The sequence below is a fragment of the Petaurus breviceps genome, unplaced genomic scaffold, assembly GCF_028583685.1.
Source record: "Petaurus breviceps papuanus isolate PSGF00001 unplaced genomic scaffold, PetGlider_PUasm1.0 140, whole genome shotgun sequence".
Taxonomy (NCBI): domain Eukaryota; kingdom Metazoa; phylum Chordata; class Mammalia; order Diprotodontia; family Petauridae; genus Petaurus; species Petaurus breviceps.
The window spans coordinates 43,078,022-43,099,117 of NW_027185698.1; the positions used below are offsets into that span (position 1 = coordinate 43,078,022).

Below are 21,096 nucleotides of genomic sequence, written 5' to 3' on the forward strand. Positions count from 1 at the left end.
TTTGTCCAAGGTCACACAGCCAGTAAGTGTCTGAGACCAGATTTGACCTTGAGTCTTCCTGACTCCCAGCCTGGCATTCTATCCTGCACTGTACCACCTAGCTGCCCTGGGGCCTTAATTCAATCACATCTAAAATGAGGTTAGATTAGATGAGGTTCCTTCCAACACTCTGTAGGTCTACGAACCTACAAACCTATGAACTCTGGCTTGACAGAACACTGTGTAATGTCCTGCCGATTCTATAGGTTCACAATATGGATCCTGTGCTTTCTCCCTGGTATCATCATTTCTCTAGGAGCCTATTAATTACTCCTAATCACAAGCACACATCAGATCCCAGCTCTTCCCTAGGAGGTAAGGATTTGACCATTAGTAGTTTTCTTCTAGTTAAGTTCTTGTTGTCTTATATTAGGACTTCATAAACATTCATGTGAACTGCTCAAGTGGCAAATACTTACTGGTTCTGGCTTCTTCAGAACAGGAAGTACATCAGGAACTAGAATGCCTCTGGGCTTTGGTACGGTCAAATGAAACTCCTTCGGCTTGGTTAACTTTGGGCACTTTATGTACAGGACAGATCTGTTCTCTATTACATTTTTCAGGTATTTGATCAGCATTTGTATTTCTGGTTCCCATCTTGAAATAAGAGCAAAGAGAGAGAAGAGTCAATTCAGGCTGGTCAACAAACATTTACCAAGCAACTGATTTGCATAGAGCGTTGTATTAGACACAAAGTTAAATCAATCAATCAATAAACATTAACATGTTAAGAATCTATTATGTATCAGGGATGGTGCTGAGCACTGGGGATACAAGAAGAGGCAAAAGACAGTCCCTACCCTCAAGAAGTTTACAATCTAATGGAAGAGGTAATATGCAAAAATATATACAAATCAAGCTGTATATAAGATAAATACAATTAATGGCTTGGGGAGGCACTAGAATTAAGAGGTGTTTAGATGGAAGGCTTCCAGTAAGAGAAGGGATTTTAGATGGCACTGAGAGGAAACCAGGTAGGCCAGTAGATAAGGTGGAGAGTAGGGAGAGCCTTCCAGGAATGGGGAACAGCCAGAGAAAATGCCTGGAGCCGAGAGATATAGTGTCCTCTTTCTGGAATGGCCAGGAGGCCAATGTCATTGGATTGAACATTATTTGGAAAGAAGTAAGGTGTAAAAAGATTAGAAAGGTAGGAGGTGGCTAGGTTATTAAGGGCTTTGAATGCCAAACAGGGCATTTTGCATTTGATCTTGGAGGCAACAGGAAGCCATTGAAATTTATTGAGTGAGTGTGTGTGTGTGTGTGTGTGAGAGAGAGAGAAAGAGACACTTGGTTAGACCTGTACTTTAAATAAAGCAGTCCCTGCCCTCATGGAACTTTTAGTCTAAGAGCAGAGGGATAAAACATGCACAGATAATGATGATACACTATACATGACAAGTACACTAGAGAGGTATATATATGGTGCTGTGTGAGGGAGGAAGTTTGAGCTTAGACTCATGGAGGAGGTGATATTTGAGTTGGGTTTTGTTAAAATTACTATTTATTAATAATAAAATAATATTAAAACCTTCCAGTAAGTATTAGATGACCAATCCCTCTACCCATCCCTGCCCCACTCCCCCACTCCCAAACCCAGACTATACCAACAAATGGGTGAGAGAGAGAGAGATACCCTATGGGTACCCCAGGAGGGCATCTGGGGCTTGGGGATTAGCACAAGCTAGTTCCCACAAATGTGGGAAAACATGGGGCTTATAAAGTAGGAACATGAACAGGAAGATCAGTCTGCTTCAGGAACATAGAGAATATGGAGGGGTCTTGAATACCAAGTCCCTAGAAAAGCAGTGTGTGGGTAGTTCTCTAACAACCCAGATATACCACATATTATGAAGAGCAGACAAAAGACATCATTGGCTGTAGCAGCAAGCACCCCAAGCATCCTCAGGGTGGCTGCCAGCACAGGTTCTTAGATCTGCTTTGATAAAGGAAAGCAACTCAAAATGGGTTAACAAGCTTACTTTAATCAGTCAAATATATATTGTTTACCTAGTTCAGGGGAAAAGGTCAGCACCCCGAACTTCAGAATATACAGACAGAATTATCAAGACAGAGAAACAGATCAAGTAGATAGTTTCCAAACTGTTCAACCATTACATCCATACCAAATCAGCATCTGGGTTTCATCAACATCTGGGTTTTTCAAAGCCAGGGGGCTCTCAACAACTTACCAAAGTCTCATCAAATCACAGAACACTTCTCAAAGTGAGCCCCAAAACAAAGCTACACATCAGGGCTTATATAGCCTTCTCCTGGCTCAGAGAATGTAACAACCTTATTGACTCACTGCCCAATCAAAAAGTGTCTACTGAAAAACAAGCCTCCCACCCCAGGCTCCAGGTACACTTTAGCCTAGGGGCAGGGAAGATCTTTAAATTTGCATTTCCATTACATTGGCCCCTAATATCTTGTAACTAAGGTATTACAGCAAATGCATATTAGCTTTTACTAGGCAGCACAGTCGCTGGAGTACTGGGCCTAAAGTCAGGAAGATTCATTTTCCTGAGTTCAAATCTGGCCTCAGGCACCTACTAGCTGTGTGACCCTGGGAAAGTCACTTAAGCCAGTTTGCCTCAGTTTCCCCATTTGTAAAATGAGGGAGAAGGAAATGGCAAATTTCTCTAGCATCTCTGTCAAGAAAACCTCAAATGGGGTCATGAAGAGTCAGACACGACCAAAGGGATTCAACAACAACAACAAATCACATGTAGGTCTCCTTGCCAAAGTTACCCCAGGTTTAAACTACTCTATAGGTCTGTATCTACTCCAGACCTAGATCAGGAATCCCCACCAATGTACTTGCATTTGCTGGTCAGTCAGAGGACACATATAATGGTATCCCTGGGGTTACAATGGTAGTATATATCCAGGGTCAGGACTTGAACTCAGCTCTTCCTGGCTCTAAGGCTGGCTCTCTTTATCCACTACTCCATGCTACTGCTCACAGTGAATTCTGTTTATTTACCAAAAACCTTCTATCTGTGCTTTGAAGCAAAGGTGGTGGTGTTAGCCAAGCTGAAGTATGTGAGTGAGAGCTATAGTATCTTAATCATGATGATTAAGAGATTATCTGAATTCACTGTGTGAACATCTAATAGACAGTAAACAGAGGGGGTTATTAACCTAATAAAAAGAGCTGGCAACTGCCATCTGAAATAATGTCAATTCACTGAAGCACATGGCTATCCACTGCACTCAGAGTGCTCAGAAAGGAGGCAGTGGATGGATTTGTTCAGGGCACAATTTTATTGAATTTAAGACACCGAAGATGAGGTGAGATTGAGTGGAAAGACTAGAAATTGGGAAACAGAAGGTGGTGCTGACGGAACAGCCAACTCTTGCCTCTCCTGGCCCTGTTTTTCTGTTGACTTTCATTTTAATGCTTACTATTTAAATTAAAATCACCCTGGATGACAGATCCTCATTTCTCTTCTCTCCCCACACCTTGGAGGTGATTTGCGTGAACCACGCAGAAATATTCAGAGACTCAGCTATTCCAGTCATTGCTCTGGCCCTGAGACCAAGGCTGCAATGCAGAGAAATGAGAAAAGTCTCTAAATTTAGGGCAAATTCTCTCGGTGATGTCAGTAGGCATCTGCATGTGTGGGGAGGAGGAGAGCCGAGAATAAGCATTCTTTGTTGGGAGACCAGGGAGGAATTTTGCCCTCCTCTGTGGCTTCTTGTCAGCTCTAGTTATGAGGCATGTGTGTGGCCTGGATGAGGTCTGAAGACCTTGGGGGCTGGGACTGGGGCTTACTATCTCTCCAAAGGCTTTGAGCTCTCCCATGACAGGTGCAACTTGATTGTATAATCCCAGGTTTTTGTGCCAGAAGGGACAAGGTCATAGGTTGAAAGCAAGAAGGGGTCTAACTCCCACATTTTGCCAAAAAGAAAACTCAGGGTCAATGAGGTTAAATGAGTCATCTAAGTCACTCAGGTAGTAAATGACACATCTAGTATTTGAATACAGTTCTTCTGACTTCCAGTCCTTAGCACAAAATAAATTCCTGGTTGCTGTGGAGAGTGGGATTTTCTGGCATGTGAAATGCACATTTGTGAAAAGTTCTATTGAAAAGGGTTTCTTGGGGCATTCCTTACTCGCCCCCAGTGCAGTACAGCCCAGGATGCTTCCTTGGCCTATCCCTAATCCAATCTCTGTGTTTATGGTCAGGCAGGAAGGCAACAGGTATTTATTAAACATTTTCTAAGTTCCAAGAGCTGTGCTAAGTACTGGGGATACTAAGAAAGTCCTCCATCCTCTCAAAAAAAAAGTCTTTCTTTGGAGCTCATATGGAAATGTAATGGGAGACACAGAATATAAATAATGATATGCACATACAAGATCTATATACAGAATAAATGGTAAAGTAATGGTGGGGGGGGGGAACTTTACGGGAGGGGAGAGACAACAAAAAGTTTTTCTAGAGAAGGTAGGATTTGAGCTGAGTGGTGAAAGGAGCCAGGGAAGTGAGGAGGGAGGGCCTGCCAGGCAAGAGGCACAGCCAGTGCAGAAGCCCAGATCTCAGCGATGGAGAGGAATGTGTGAGCAGCAGCAAGGACAGTATAGCTGTGTTATTGAGTGCATGGAAGGGAGTAAAATGTAAAGAGACTAAGAAAGTAGGAGGGGGCCAGCTGGTGTTGGGATTTAAATGCCAAATAGAGGATTTTATATTGGATCCTGAAGGTAATAGGGAGCCACTCAAGTTTAAAGAGTGGTGGATGGCAGTCTTTCATTTGATCAACATTTATTCAGTACCAGGCACTGTGTGAAGTGATAGAGATATAATAAGGGGCAAAAAGACAACCCCATCCCTCAAGGAGCTGTGCTTTGTGAAAATCATTTTGGTAAGGAAAGACTTGAGGCCCAGGACCGGCAGAAAATTATTGCAATAGTCCAGGTGAGAGGGGATAAAGGTGTGATCACGTGAGCAGAGAGAAGGAGATGTATACTAGAGATATGGGGAAGGTGGGAATGAGAAGCTTTGACAACAGGTCAGATACATGGTGTGATGGAGAGTGGTAAGTCAAGGTCACAAGACTAGGAGTATGGTGGCATCCTTGACAGTAATAAGGAAATCTGGAAGAGGGAAGGGGTGCCTACTGGATATCCAGTTTGAGATGTCCAAAAACCAGCTGAATATACAGGGCTGGCACATGGGAGAGATATTAGGGCTGGATATATAGATCTTGGAAATCATCTGAATAGAGACGATCAAAAAACCAATGGGAGATGGCAAGATGGCCAAGTGAGATGGTATAGAGGGGAAAGAGAAGAGGGCCCAGCGTTTTGGAAGATGCTTATAGACAGTAGGCATGGCCTAGATGAAGATACAGCCAAGGAGATTGAGACACACTGTCAGGAGAGGGAGAACTGAGAGAGAGAGAGAGAGAGAGAGAGAGAGAGAGAGAGAGAGAGAGAGAGAACACAACATTATGAAAACCTAGATAAGAGAGAGTAACCTGGAGGAAGTCACCCTCAGCAGAGTCAAAGGCTACAGAGAGGTGCTGCGAGATGATTGAGAAAAAGCCCTTGTATCACCAGGACTTGGGGAATGAGTTATTGGTCTGACCCTCTGTGGTAGTGATGGGATTTCAGTATGCCTCAGAACAGTTTCAGGTTCCCAATAAGTCCTCAGTGTACTAAAAATCCATTCAAGCTCCTACATCCAGATTAGAGAGGCACAGCAAGTGACAAGTTTGTGCCCCAACACACAACAGGACATTTTTCTCCTGAAAATTTAAAACGAGAGCTCTGACACAGCCTTACAGTATGACTTCACTGCAGTAAGGTTTCATCTCTTCTGAACAGGAAGAGAAATAAACTTGGAAACTGGCCCAGACAGAAAGATTTAAAGGACTAGAAGCCAGGAGCACCTACTGATAAGGACATCATAAAAAAAAATATTAGCTGATCCTGCCTTTAAATGTTACTGCCATTGAATGTGCCAGAGAAGCTCATACAACATTTGGAAATTCAGAATCCAGAGGCCTAACTTATATTTATAAGCTGTGTGACCTTGGCTAGTTATTGTTCTTCTGAGTTTCAGCTTCCACCTCTATAAAATGGGCATAATGATATCTGTATAGTTCTATATAGTTCACATAGAACTATATAGTTCACAGGTTTATTATGAGGAAAGAATTTTGTAAAACTTACAGTGACTTGAAGGTATGAGTTGTTTCCAAGAGCCTAGTCTAGAATTTCAAGAAACAGAGACAGCCCTTGTATTCAGTTCATATAAACAGGGGGCTTAGGGCCAACCAGGACTGTGATAAACCCATGAGAGTAAATAGACACTATCTGCCAATATACATAAAACAGCCCATATGACAAGCCCAGGAAACTGGCCCTCTCCTGACTTGCAGGCTGGTTCTGAGTCACCCCAGGGGGTCAGCCTGGATGGGTGCTTTTCTGCTCAACTGGACAAAGGGAACTTTGCAGATACACCAAGCCAAGCTCAGCAGAACACAAGTAACTTTGACTGTGCTAATCGTGAGAGGCCAACTGAAGAGGAACACCGAGGTACACTTTGGTGTTCAGGGCTGCACTTAATAGACTCGGTCATTTCAGCTGTTTCAACCTATGTGTTTTCCCTCTTACTGCATCCCCTTGAGCAGCCATTTTTTTCTGCTGTGAAGCCCTTTGGCACTCTGCTGAGGCCTATGGATCCCTTCCCAGAGCAGTGTTTTTAAGTGCATGAGATAAAGTACCTAGGATTATTAAGGAAACCAGTTGGGTTGAAATACAGGGATCAAAATATTTGAAAGACAAAGTTCAAGGCTACGTCCTGCTCCATTGTCTAGCATGGTGGCTGGCACTTAATAAATGTTTATTAATTGATTGACTGATTGCTCTGTGAGGAAGGGGCCTCATGGCACCAGGCTGCATTAGTGTGTGATGTGGTGGGTAGGTCCTGTGCCAGGCTGCAGGGGACATAAAGACAAATACAATATGGTCCCTGATCTTAAGGAGTTAAGGGGAGAAGAGACTCATCCTCACAAGCTCTAGATTTGGAGTCAGAAGGCCTCGGTTCAGTCTTGGCACTACCACTAATTAGCTGTGTGGCATTTGGCAAATTCCTTGATCTGGTCTTCAGTAGCCTCCTATGTAAATGGAAATGATAATACCCTCACTGCCTTTCTCATAATGCTAGATTGATAAGCAAATGTCATTATTTATATAAAGTTTTTTTTTTGCCAACTGTAGAGCACTATTTGTTGTTCAGTGGTGTCCAACTCTTTAAGGATCCTCCGACCCCCTGAACTTGTCCATGGGATTTTCTTGGCAAAGATACTAGAGTGGTTGGCTGTTTCCTTCTCCAGTGTTTCCTCATTTTACAGAAGAGGAACTGAGACAAATAGGAAATGACTTACCCAGGGTCACATAGGTAGTGTCTGAGGCTGGATTTGAACTCATATCTTCCCACTCCAGGCCTGGTACTCTATCCATTGCATCACCTAGCTGCCCCATACAGCATTATATTATATTATTACAGATAATTTTATACTCATAAAGGAAGTCCAAAGGAAAGTTTCAGACAGGGTGCCCTCAGGGATTTGAGGAGTGACCACTCCCAATGGGGAGTGGGATAGAAATGACAATAAAACTATGAAGATTGGTTTAGCTGAATCCTTACACCTAGTAGGGGCTTAATAAATATTTGTTGGACTGAGCACTGAAGTAAACATGATGGTAAAAAGTAAATGTCTCAGAATTAATGTGCCATGAGAATTTGTTGTTCCTATAAACCCTCAGATTGCTGAGTTCACAGATCTGATGGCAATGTTCATCTTTCTGATGTATGCACCACAATGAACCCCTCTGTGTACAGGTCACCTTTGCTGAGGTAGCTGTAACTTTCTGTTCTGATGTCATGAGTCCTGCCTCTAGCTCTGACACCATTTTCCAGTGCAGTCTGATCTCTCTCCAGGTGTCCCCAGGGGACTTTGGGCAGGTCAGTGACCTTGGATTTAGGCTGGAGCTCTTAAGCTGTGCTTCTGGCAAGCCCAGGCACTGAAGCCTAGTGTACCTAAGCCAGGTAAATCTCTTTATGATGTGCACCATTGAGAAGCTCTATAATAATCTCAAACATTACAGCATCTTCTTCCTAAATGGGTGGCTTGGAGATGGTTCTGGATCCTCAAAGGCTGCCAAAGTGGAAAGGCTTGGGGTGTGGACTCAGTGATGGAGGACTAGCCTAGGTAAGTGTGGAGGGAGCCATCATCAGAAACTCATGAAAACTGTCTATTAAGGTGGAAGGGCGGAGATCCCCTTGATACAGGGAGCAGCTCTGAGAATAGAGTCATGGATCCTTAAAGAATCCAAGAAGAACAGTATCCAAGAGGATTATAAATCGCATAAAGAGCTAAACCATGTATCAAGCGTGACATAAAGTAAATGTGCTATGTAGTAGAGGTTGAAGAATACACATTATTCATCTCCAGTGTATTTGGCCAGACCTTGTATCGATTTCAGATTGTATCAATCCGTCTACCTTCAGGAGAATCCTGCCCAGAGTGGGCAATGGATTAGCCCAACTCAATCAGAATCAATTCTTGCAGAGACAGGGTAGGGGAATGGGGCAAAGGATTGGGCGCCATTTTACCAGGCCTTGAAGAAAAGAACATCACTAGGAAAGAGGTCACATTGAGATCTGGGATCCAGCAGAGAAGATAGGAAGTGGTGCAGAGTCAAGCAGGGCTTCATGGGGCTGGGACTGAAATGGGAAGAGGATTTTGGAACAATCTGGTCAAGGACAGCTGCGCACTATGAAGTGGAGTGGAAAGTGTGCTGGCAGGATGCCAATCTGTCTCATAACTTCTCCGCTCAAGACAGCATTGTTTTATGCCTATAGTATGCTGACTTTGCCCCCGTCCTTGTTTTCCTTCACTGGTGTTGCTGTGGGTACAAAGCAGGAATAAAAGGAGTGGGTGTTGCTGCTAATTCTTGGGGACAGAGTAACAAATTGGAGGTCTTAAAGTTTCAAAACCCTTTTTCATATGTCCACCCATCAACCCCTGTTGCCCTTCCTTAGACTACAGAAACAAGTTAAAAGGTTCTGCGTATTCCACAAGACACCCACAGACAGTTACAGTGTTGCATATATGTCACACCCCTTTCCTAAGATTGAAAAATCCACAAAGGCAGGAATTCTGTATTCTTTAAAACCTTGTAAAGTTGATGGCTCCCCTAGTACCTAGCACAGAGCTGTGTATGCAATCGGTGTAGAATTCAGGGGTGGGGAACCTGTGGCCTTGAGGTCACATGTGGCCTTCTAGGTTCTTGGGTGCAGCCTTTTGGCTGAGTCCAAGATCTGTTCTGTAAAACTTGGACTCAGCCAATAGGCCACACCTAAGGTCCTAGAAAGCTACATGTGGCCTCAAGGCTGCAGGTTCCCCACCTTGGTAGATGTTTGTTCAGTTGAATACGTGAAGAAACACAGTGAAGTATGCATGTATAATAATGAGACTGATTGTCTACCAAAAACATGCCTTTTTCAAAGTAACCCCCAAAGATGATGCCTCTGCTCAAGGCAATTGCCCTCAGTGGTAACAACAGTCCTGATGCTGGGCAGGTGAGGAAGCATAACACCTGGAAATAGAGCGCCTGCTTTGGCGTAATGCGCTAGCCTATTAAAGGTGGCCTGAAGCTGTGACAAACTGCCAGTGTCATCCAAACCAGCCACTATTATTCTGCTGCTGAGGGGACACTGGGCCTGAGAAAGACAGCATGGGCACAGATCACCACAGCCAAGTGGGCCTCCTGGCTTCTTCCCTGTCTGTGTCAGTTTTCTGTGCCTTGATGACTACATATGTCTTTTCTGGAAGGTACTTCCTTGCTCTTCTCTCCCTATGGCTTCTCTCAGGGCTCCCCATGCTCTGCTTCCTATGCAAAGTCTTTCTCGCATTCCCAGTTTGTTCATGTTCTTCTCATTAAGTCATTGTGTGTACACTTTTCTGTTTTCATGTTGCCTCCTCCCAGTAGAGGGCAGAGACCATTGCTATTGTTGTTGTTGTGGTTTGGTCTTTGCATCTCCAGTGTCTCGCATATAGTAGGTCTTTCATGAAAGCTTGTCAGGTTGGTTTGGAAGATACCCAATAGAGGTCCTCTGGGCATGTCTTGTATATCTGGAGCCATAGAAATGAGTAGTGTGGAGATCTGGGTAAAGCAGGTACTAAAGAGAGAAAGGCCGATGATGGGATGAACGCCTGCAGGTCCAGCTCTTAGCTTCTTGTCTGCTTCCTACCAAGACCATCGCATTTGACTTTCCCTAAGAGCACATCCACTTCAGAGGCTTTAACCTCTGTGCCTGGGGCACATCCTCTTGAATATCCTTACTGGTCTCAAATCTCCATCCTTTAAAGGCAGTTCTGATTTCTGAACATAGTCAAAAGTTATTCAGAGCCCAGTTCCTTGAAGAGAGTGGAGATTTAACCAGCATGACCACTGAAGACAAATAAGTTGGAGTTGAGAAATGAGAGCCATTTCTTTGTGTTCCTTCTAATTGATTCTGAAGGTAATTCCCAGAGGGTGTATGTGAATGTGAACAATGGCAAACTCGCTATAATGGGCACAGCCTTCCACAGAGACCGCTGTGAAGGATAACATTAATTTGTCCAGCCAGACTCATTCTGGTGTGTTGGCTGCGCACCTTGAAGACACATATTCATGGGATGGATCTGCAGTCACTATAACAGACCCATCTATCAAGGCTCAGCTCCACTTCCTCTGTGAAGCATTTCCTGACCAGCTCACAACACAAGCATGGGTCACGTTTCTAAATTCCTAATGCATTTTTCCTAATTATGTAACTTTGTGCCTTGTGATATACTGTCATCTTCTGTAACTGCTTAATGGGCATTTTCTCTGTAGCTAGCCTGTAAGCTAGTTAAAGACAGGGGCCATGTCTCAGTTTTCTTTTGGAGCCTTTGCAGATCAAATCACAGATTTGAGCTCCCTCACCATGAAGTACAGGACTGGGCCCACCCTGAGCAGCGTGGTGTGGTGGGAAGAATACTGGACTAGACATCAGAAGGCTCAGGGTTCTAACCCCAGCTCTGCCACTCAGGGACTAGCTTTATGACATCAGGGTAAGTTGATTCCCTTCCCATGTCTCAAGCTTCCTCCTATGTAAAATGTCAGGGTTGAACAAAATGGTCTCCATTATCTATTTCATCTCTACCCTATGTAGGTGGTCAAAAAATCCTTACTGAATGAATGACTAACAGAATGTTATGTATAACTGCCACTATATCTTTTCCCCTGATTAAGTCCAGTGAGACACAAAAAGCTTGTCTTATGAGTCCTTTAAGCACAGAAGTTGGGACTGGCGCAATGGAAAACCCCTAGATCTAGAACCAAAGGACTTGAGTTTGAATTCTGATTCGACCTGTGTAATTTTGGGCAATGCTTAACTTCCCTGGGCCTCAGTTTCCTCATCTGTAGAATAAAAGGTTAGATGAGATGAGTTTACATTTCCTTTCAGCCCTAACTCTATGATCCTAAATTAGAGGGATGCAGCTGTCGCCTCAGTATAATCTAAGGAAGGGCTCTCCAACAATCAGAGCTGGTCAGCATTGGAAGGAGCTACCCTAGGAGGCAGGTGGTGCCCTGATGGGATGACTTCTGGTCAGGGATGTTGTAGGAGGGGTTCTTGCTCTAGGTAGGTGTGGGCACAGATGATGAACTGTGGAGTGTTGGGAGGAATCAAAGAAGTGACAGAATCACAGATTGTAGAGATCTGACCCTGATGCTTGAAATTCTAGATCAGGAAATGGCTGCCCAGAAGACAATACTTAAGGATTTAAAATTTTGCTGGTGTGGTCTATTCATCTACCAAGGCAGTCGGCACCTTTAGTAGGAGGTCTTCAAGAGTTGCTATGGCTTAAAAATTAATCAGCTTGTGATCAACCTGCTCGTCAGCCTTTCCAGCTGGTCATCCCACATCATGTATACTGTCTAGAGCTGGACTCCTGTTCAAAGCCTTTTTAGCTTGGTAAGTCTGATCAGAGGTGGCACAGTGGACAAGGGCAGCCTGGGGTCAGGAAAACCTGGGTTCAAGTCTGGCCTCAGACATTAAGCTTGCTAAATCACTTTACCTTCCTCTGCCTCAGTTCCCTCAACAGTAAAATTGGACTAATAATAGCATCTACCTCCCAGGGTCTTTGTGAGCATTCAATGAGACAGTATTTGTAAAGAGCTTGCTCCCTTCTCTTTCCTCCTTTCTCTATTGGACAGATCATCATTATTATGAACCATTTGTTCCAGGACCCATGCATCACATGAGAAACTGGCCAGTCTTCCTTGTAATATGCTGGCTACATCAGTTTCACCTCATGGTCGCAGAGCCAAGGGATGAGCTGCACACTCGGATGTAGAGAAGCTTGGGTGCTGAACTCCATAACTTGGGGGGGGGGGCGTTAAACATCTGAATTCCTATAGTGCTATTAGGCTCAGAAGGCCTTGGGAGTGTACTGTTAATCACAAAATCATGGAATTAGAGGCTTTGGCAGTTGGAACTTAGAGATCTAGTCCTTCATTTTACACATTCATTTATTCACTGAACTTTATTTTATTAAGCACTGTCTGGGCAATGCAACATGGCTCTGGGAAACAGTGGCTCAGATCAGGGAAACTGAGGTCTGGAGCAGGGCAGGACTTGCTAAAGGTTACCCAGCGGGACTAGAACCCAAGTCTTTTGAGTCCTGGGTCAGACATTCTCTACTACACCTCACTCTCCCCCTCTTTCCTTGTGCATGTTTTAGCTCCTTAACTGGAGAGAGCTTTCCTTCAGCACAGGGGCTACAGTTATGGACTGGAGAACCGATAAGATACAATGGTAACTTGTGTTTGGGTTGTGCCCTAAGGCCACTGAGCATTTTCCTCTTGACCTGGTGATAGAGGAAGTTTAAGAATTATTATCCATAGTTTATAGGTGAGGAAATTGAGACAAAGATGAAGCGATTTGCCTAAGATCACCTCAATGGTAAATGTAGGATCTAGAATTCAAACCTGTGTCTCCTGGCTCAAGACCCGTTGTCTTTCTACTACTGGAACCTGAGTCAAAAGACCTGGCATTGAGTCTTGCCTCCATGACTAACTAGCTAGGTGACCTCAGGCAAGTAAGTCATTTCTGGGTCTTGGTTTTCTCATTTGTAAAAATGGGAATAATAATCCTTATCCTCTACCCTGTCTACATCCTAGGGGTGTTACGAAGATCAAAGGAGATCACTTGGGTTAAGTGCTATATTGTTCAACAAACACATGCAACAGTTAAATAAGACAGGATCCCTGTCTTCATGGAGTTTACAGGTTAGGAGGAGAATGAAACAAAGTTCAGACCCAATATTCTATCTACTGTGTGATCTAGCTGCCCAAAGTGGTGAAACAATGGACAGACCATTGGGTTTGGAATGAGGAAGACTCGTCTTCATGAGTTCAAATCCAGCCTCTGACACTTACTGACTGGGTGGCCATAGGCAAGTCACTTAACCCTGTTTGCCTCAGTTTCCTCATCTGGAAAATGAGCTGGAGAAGGAAATGTCAAACAATTCCAGTAACTCCATGAAGAGCTGAATATTATGTGAAAAAAAAATGACTTAAATGAGAAGTGCCTTCCAAGGAGAGAGGTGGCTGCTCTTGGTTCTTCCATGAGTTCTTAAAAGAGATGGACCAAGGCCCACAGAGACCCCAGGACTTGTAGGTGCCACCCAGGTAATGGTGTGCTGGTAAATGTTTAACATGGCTCTTGGTTGTGGGGGTGGAGGAAGAATGTATGCTAGACACACTATTAAATATAATATGCATTGTTAACATTTCTCCATCACTTTCTTAAGTTTGGATAACCAATAAAACAACAAATTCAGCCCTGATTTGTAGTGTTAAGGCATAAATGCTCACACTGAAAATTTGACAATCATAAGCTGGTTCTAGCTAGCTCCAACAAAGTCATGCACCTAGGGAACCTTCCCATGCTGTTGATACAAACATAAGGAAAGGCATATGAAACTTGTGTCCTGTTTCACCAGTTTGGGGAGAGTGGGGGTCCCATCCATTGTGTTGAGAGAATGAAACAACTTACATTTATGTGGATGCTACTCACTTCAACAATGGCTCAATCCAGGTTTCCTTTACGTAAGAGGCATCATAGATTAAACTCCATTCATCTTTTATCCATGTGGTTAAGTTCATGATGTTGAAGAAAAACTGGAGAAACTGAGGAAAGAAGTTATCATATATGAAACACGGTGCATAGTTATTTCTATGGCTTAAATTCCAGTTTTCTGATCTGCCCATCTGGAGTTCAGTGGGGTCAAATGTTGCCTTTCTGCTTCCTGTCCAAAATGCCACCAAGAATGATGCCATAGTTTTTATTCTATAACTTTTGATATGTGGGTCACAACCACAGCTTTGGAATCTTTGAAGAAGTGGAAGATAAAAAGACTCACGATCAGTATGTTGCTCAACTAAAAGGCCAGTTGAAGGATACATTCTACTTAGCCATGGTTTGGCGACAGAAGAGCAAGAAGAGGAACAAAGAGTGATATAAGAATCACAGTTAACTCTAGTCATAGGGTACAGCAATGCTACAAAATCTTAGTGTCCTAGAAAAACTCAAGATATTGAACTGTTGGAGAGTCATTCCACACCAAGAAGTGAAAAGACCAGATAACCTGTCTGTCTACAAAATAGCTTCAGAGACTGGCCAACGGCCTGCAAACTCAATGCATTGCAACTATATATTGCCTAAAATGGAGTTAATCAGACTCCCTGGTGAATAAGAAAAGAACTTGGGATATTTGAGTAACCAGTTCTCCCAGAAGAACTGATTCACCAGTTGCAGATAGACATTTGGTGCCAGATGATGGCCTATTCAGGAAGGATTTGGGTCAAAATTCAGGTGAAAGGAAGTCAAATTTTGGTGGCTCCTTAGGCAATGAGGAAGCAAGAAAAATTTGCCCTAGTCTGGAGTAGGAGTGGGGGAAAACCTCTGCTTGGACAAGAAAGGAACAAGGCGAGTAATCCAGAAATAATCCCCTTCCTGCCTAATACTACAAATATGGAGCCCAGAAGGGAAGAGAAGCCACTTACGTAGCTTGACTCCTTAGTAGCTGGAGATAGCATCATTCATTAAACCTAGGCCATCCATATGCCAACATCAGGGTTTAGAGGCTATTAGTACTGAGAATATTGGCTCATCTATGGAGTGAGAGTATAGTTGTGATAGTGAATCACCACAGAAGTCCCTAGCTTATTTGACTAGTGATGAGGTAAAAATGCCACCCAAATAGTATGGGCATGTACTACTTTTTGGGTAGGCTACCCTTTGATAATATAGTGTATGTAGTATGTATCTGCATTAAGATACTTGCATATAACTAAATGTACTGACTGTACATGGTCCTATGGATTTGATCTGCTACATACCTATATCTACCTATGTGTTTTATGTACCGAGTACAATTATTTTATGTGTACCGTACATACTTGCAGGTGGTCTAAGTATCTTGATACTTCATATATAACTTTATTTTGTATAATTTTATGTATATATATATATATATATATATATATATATATATATATATAATGTGTGGGGCAGCTAGGTGGCACAGTGGATAGAATGCCTGTCTTGCTGTTTTGTTCAGATGCATGGCATATGAAGGATTAGAGTTGAGGTATTTGAAGACACTAAGTTCAAAATCAACTTTTGCTACTTTTATTTCACTGTTCATGTTGTGAATGATTTATGCAGAACCAGGGAATGACCCCTCTGGGGAGAGAAAAAGAGGATGGCCCTGTTTTCTTGCTACAGAGGTTTAGATATGAGTGCCATTTGTATCCTTTACTTGTTTATTAAATTATGCTTTATGTTCAAATTTTTATTAGCCTTGTTTTTCCTGAAGATACGTTAACAGAGATTCTCTTGGGGAAAAAACTCAGTTATCAGCAAAATTCAAGGGCTCTCTGATTTATGAAGGTCAGGGCAAAACACAAACCCCCTGTAAAATTTCAATCACTTACTTCCCCTTTCAACTGTCCCTGTAATGATGAAAGTTGGTTGTGGTAACTCCTCCTCCCCCCACGTCTGTCTTCTCTTCTCAGCCCTGCAATGTCCCAATCTCCTGACACTCTAAAAGAGGGGAAAGGGCACCAAGGCCTAGGACATTGAACAGAAACTTGCCTACTTTGCAGTCTTGCCAAGGGCAGGCCCTACATGCAGCAATATTGGTATCGAAGGTGTCATGGAAGTTAGGAGGCTTGATTTCTCTTGTCATTCAGGGGGCAGTGTAGGTGTGTGAGAACTGTTCACAGTTACCCAGAAGAACAGTAAGTATGGGATTAGCCCTGCCCACTCTAGTTTAAAAGTCCTCCGATACATTCAGCTTCCTGTGAGTGACAAATTGTTTGGACCTCTTTCATTGTGCTGAGACCCTTTTTCTTACTTCAACTTTCTATTTCTAGTTGGGCCCAGACTCTGAGATTATGCTTCATTCCATCCAGTCATCCAACCGGACACCAGGGTCCAGATAGTACAAGCTTCTTGACATCTGTCCCTCTATCAGGCATAGGTTCATTTCTTCCCCTGAGCTTCTTGCCTTTCATTTAGAGAGCCACAAATCAAACCAATATTTCTTTGCTACTGGAACGACAGGACAATCTACTGCCCTCTGAGGCTACTCATAAGCTATGGGACTACTTAGGGTAAAGCTCCTGTCTGTGGCCACCACTCCCAATAGGTCTCCCTTTAGTAGAAGATAAGATCCTTGAGGGCAGGAACTGTTTCACATAACCCCAGTACCCAGCACAGAGATTAGAACATAGTAGGTTTGTTGATTATTCCTCCTTACTCAGATCTGGTGACTTCTTGTTGCTATGTACCTCATGTCCCCGCCCCCTCCCCTTGGCACTCCCAATTGACTGGCCCTTTTGCAAGCCCTATTATTTGTTATTATGGTTCTCTCACCTGTGGCCTTTCATAGACACAGGCTGTACCAGGAGGGAGCACCAAGTCCCCCATGGCACCAGGCTTCCTTTAGACCTGGGTTCAAAAATCAGCTCTTCAATTTACAATGTGTGTCAGTCAACTGGGGCAACTCATTTCATTACTCTGGGCTTTAGTTTCCCTCCATGTAGGCCAGGTTCTCTGGAATTCATCCCCTTTACTCTGAAGGGTCTAAGTTTCACCCAGTTCTAAATCCTATGATTATTTGACTTCAAGAAGACTCCTGGTTGCCTCATGTCATAAGTCACCCCTTCTCTAGCCCTAGACCCTACGAAGAACTAAAAAACGCAAGACAAGGTTTAACCAGATGACCTCTAAATTCTTTCCCAGCTCAGATATCCTGTGAGTATGTCATTTTAGTGGACAAAGAATGACACATTTTCTTTGTTCCAATTCCCAAATGGACCAGACACAGGAAACACATACATTCCTACAGCAGGCCACTGGTTTTGTGTGGCAGAGAATGGTGCAGAGTAATATCTGGGTCCTTTATGCCTTTAATATGCTCCTCGAAGCAGTCTGGGAAAATCCCCGCCATGCTCAGTATTTTCTAAGGTGATAATCCCCAACTACCACCTCTTCCTTTTCTTCTTCTCTCCTCCAGATTTAGTAAGGCTCTGCCAAAGATGATCTCAATACTTCTGTGGGAGGATGGAAAGCGTGGAGAATGCCAAGCATCTGCAAGTTTAAACTAAGGAAGAGTATTCTAAGGACCTTCGAATCATGTTCAAGACAGTGTGATCCGCCAATTGCTCTGGAGACAGTGTTGGCCTCAATATGCTGACTCAGCATCCCTCTAAGACATAAATTTGTCTTATTGTACACTCTTCCTAAAAGTGATTGCTCTGAAAATGTCGCAGTATTTTCAGGACTCCTGCAAGGTCTGATTGCCTTTGAGGTGGTTCCAAATTCTTCTGTAATAGCTGAGACATGGAAAGAGAGAATGGTTCTGACCATGGGTTCTGGCACATAAAGGGTTATGTTCCCAAAGAATAAAAGCTTCTAATGAGCAACGTAAACTTGAAGTGTTTAAGTATAAGATCTCTTATAGCCCAGCAACTAAGGAAAGTCTGCAGAGCCTTGAAGAATAGGTAAGCAGCATCACAACGAATAGTGTGCCCCTTTCTTGCTTAGGGAAGTAGTGTTTAGCCTGGGGAAAAGGAGAAAGGTTCTTACTGAAAGTAAAAGCAACCCTGGCCACAGCCCTGTTGCCTCCAGGGAGAAATGGTTTAATAACCTAAGTTCTTCCTTATGCAAATGTTTTCGGTGCTTCATCCGCTGACCTATGGGAGGGCACCTGGGCCAGGAAGGAGGGGAAAACTGATAGTGTACCCAGGTCTCCAGCCTTAGGCACTAGGACTAGATGAGTGGGTCAGCTTCTCAGTAGAGTGACCCTAACTCAGTTATAGACAGTCCAGGCTGTATATCTGTGAATCTGAGCTATGACTTTATTCCTCAAGCAATGTGTTGGAAGGCCCTAGATGTTACACCCGAGTACAAGGGACTAAGGATATTCAGGGAGAAATATTTCAGTAAATTGCTTGAAAATGGAATTGTAGGAGATAGAGGAGGAGCTTTGCCCAACCTTTGTCTGTGTGACTGAGGATAAGCTAAATTGGATCGAAATCTTTTCTTAGGGTAGGAAGAAGGAGACTGAAGGGAAAGGTAGGGTAAAAGTGACTTACCTACCACTCTTTAAAAATGCCTAGAAGCACAATGGGAATTTTCCCAGCTTGCTTTCAGTAGGCAGTCATGGAATCATAGTCGTAGAAGGTCAGGGCTCTTAAAAGCCTCAAAATCATCTAGTAAGGATAACTCTTAGCAGCATAAGCTCAGCTGTCTACTCTGGAATCAGTCCATTGCAAGCCCTGATGCAAGGAGAATGGGTCCTGTCTCTGTGTTCCCAAGAAAAGAGTGGACAGGGAACCTGTTCCTCTGTGTCTCTCTGTGGTTAGTGGTAAGGAACTGGAAAATTAGGCCTGGACAAGGCCGTTGTGCCTTGTCTGAGAGGTTCCTGTCTCGATACCTATGTAAGAAGGCAGTAACTCCCGCCAATGTCATCATTTTAGAAGAGAGGGGAGCTAACTGGGGAATCACACGGCAAGTTAATGCCAGAGCTAGGATCAGAGACCCTAAGCTTTCTAGCTCTTAACCCAGAATTCTCTCCCCTTTAGCTTACTGCCATCCCTTCAATATTTTAAGGAAGTCTCGAGAGCATGAACCATCTGGAGTATATGCCCTCTTTCTGATCATAAAAATAGCTCATTTTCACAACCCTTTTTACTCTCTGGGAACAAATGACAAATGTGTAATTTCATAGTCAGGGAACAGTGTCAAAAATATATGAAGTTATGAAATGGAGAATCAGTTATTTACTCCTCAAAATGCCTGATTCTTGAGTGCCTTGTGTATACTACCATAGATCACTTAAGATTGGAACAGATTATTACAGCTAAGCATCTAGGGTGAGCCCTGTCTGCAATGGGTATTCCTTAGTCCTCTAATAGGAGGCAGAGTGATTTAGGATAGGTTGGGACTGTCAGCTAGCGGACTCTGTTCTATAATGGCTTCTCTCTCCTCCAACTACTAATATGTTGCAGCCTGCTCTCATCCACCAAAGCTCTGCCTCTTATTCTTTGGGTGTGCTCCAACTTTCATTCTTCAGAGGCAATGGCATTCCATGATTTGTAGCCAGGCGGCATCACTGGAAGAATATTGAGACTAAAAAGTTGGATTTTGGTTTCAGAAATCTGGAATCACTAAATGCATTGTATAGTTTCTCAAAGGAAATAAAGTATGTTTTCTTCTTATACAATGCTGGGACCAGTTCATTGCACATCCAGAGTGCCTGTACACCTGCAGTATACATACACACACATATATGTACACACATATATGCATTCCACAAGTCTTAGTGCACTTTTAAGCTTTAGTATCTTAAAAGTGTACTAAGACCTTTGGGGGCACTTGTATATATTACATGCATACAAACACATACAACACATATGTATACAAACATACAGACACAATCTACATCTACATAATACATAGAGGGTAGGTATGAGCTCATTTCAAATTCTCATTTAAATTACTGAAGCTTAAAGGGACACCAAGACTTTAGGACCCCCTCTACATATATAAACACACATATATACACTAATGTTATATTGTATATAACATATAATAGAACATTATATAATATATATACATACTAATGGACCTAATTTATAGCTGTCCAACTAAATGAATAACCTTGTTTGGATAACAGGCATTCTTCATCTCCTGGATTTTTTCCATGTGAACAGGCTAAATTTTTCTAAGGGATTATGAATTTCAATTTCAGAAGCAGGGTAACAGATATGATCATAGTGGTGCATATACAGAAAATGAGGTGGGCCAGTCAAGTATTGAAAGAGACGAATAACTAAGAGACAGACCCACACACTCTACTGGTAACTCTACCACATAAAGAGATCTAGAGAAGGGTCTCCAGAATGCTGGGTGGACATTCCCCACCCCTGGATCCCCTAGAATTTACATGAGGAAATGGACAAGAGTTCCAGGCAGGAAGAGAAGGCACGGGTAGGTTTTGATTTGCCCTGTTGAAGGGAGCACCCATGTCAATGAAGTTACAAACCTATTGAAGCTTTAAGGTGAGTGCCATCTAGGTAAGCCACCACAGACATTTTTCCTTTTTATTACTTTACTTTCCCTATAGGTACAGTGGTGATAATAATTCTCAGTAAGTAACTCATGCTTTCTAAATTCTCAATTATAATGTGTCTGCCCTTCCATAGATCATACAGAGGTTAATAAAGAAGGTGGTGGTGACAAAAATAGCTCTCTAGTGGTAGGAAGTTTGGGCAAGGCTGTTCAAATGTGCCCATGTGGTGCCTGAGTATGACATTCTGTCTCTCTTGCCTCCCTCTCTTTATTTTCTACTCCTTCCCTCCTGCTTTCCTTCCCTCCTCCCTCCCTCCCTTCCTTTCCTTCCTTCCTTCCTTCCTTCCTTCCTTCCTTCCTTCCTTCCTTC

The 21,096-nt window shown here is 43.1% G+C and overlaps 1 protein-coding gene across 1 annotated transcript in view; it reads right to left on the minus strand.

The window, feature by feature from the left end:
• The window catches only part of CFAP99 (cilia and flagella associated protein 99), a 172,609-nt gene that overhangs the window by 66,658 nt on the left and 84,855 nt on the right, over nt 1-21,096 (minus strand). The window contains exons 5-6 of the mRNA XM_069073304.1: nt 14,160-14,272; nt 459-636 (exon numbers count right to left, since the gene is read on the minus strand). Coding sequence (XP_068929405.1) covers nt 459-636; nt 14,160-14,272 — 291 coding nt within the window. The remainder of the gene's footprint in view (nt 1-458; nt 637-14,159; nt 14,273-21,096) is intronic.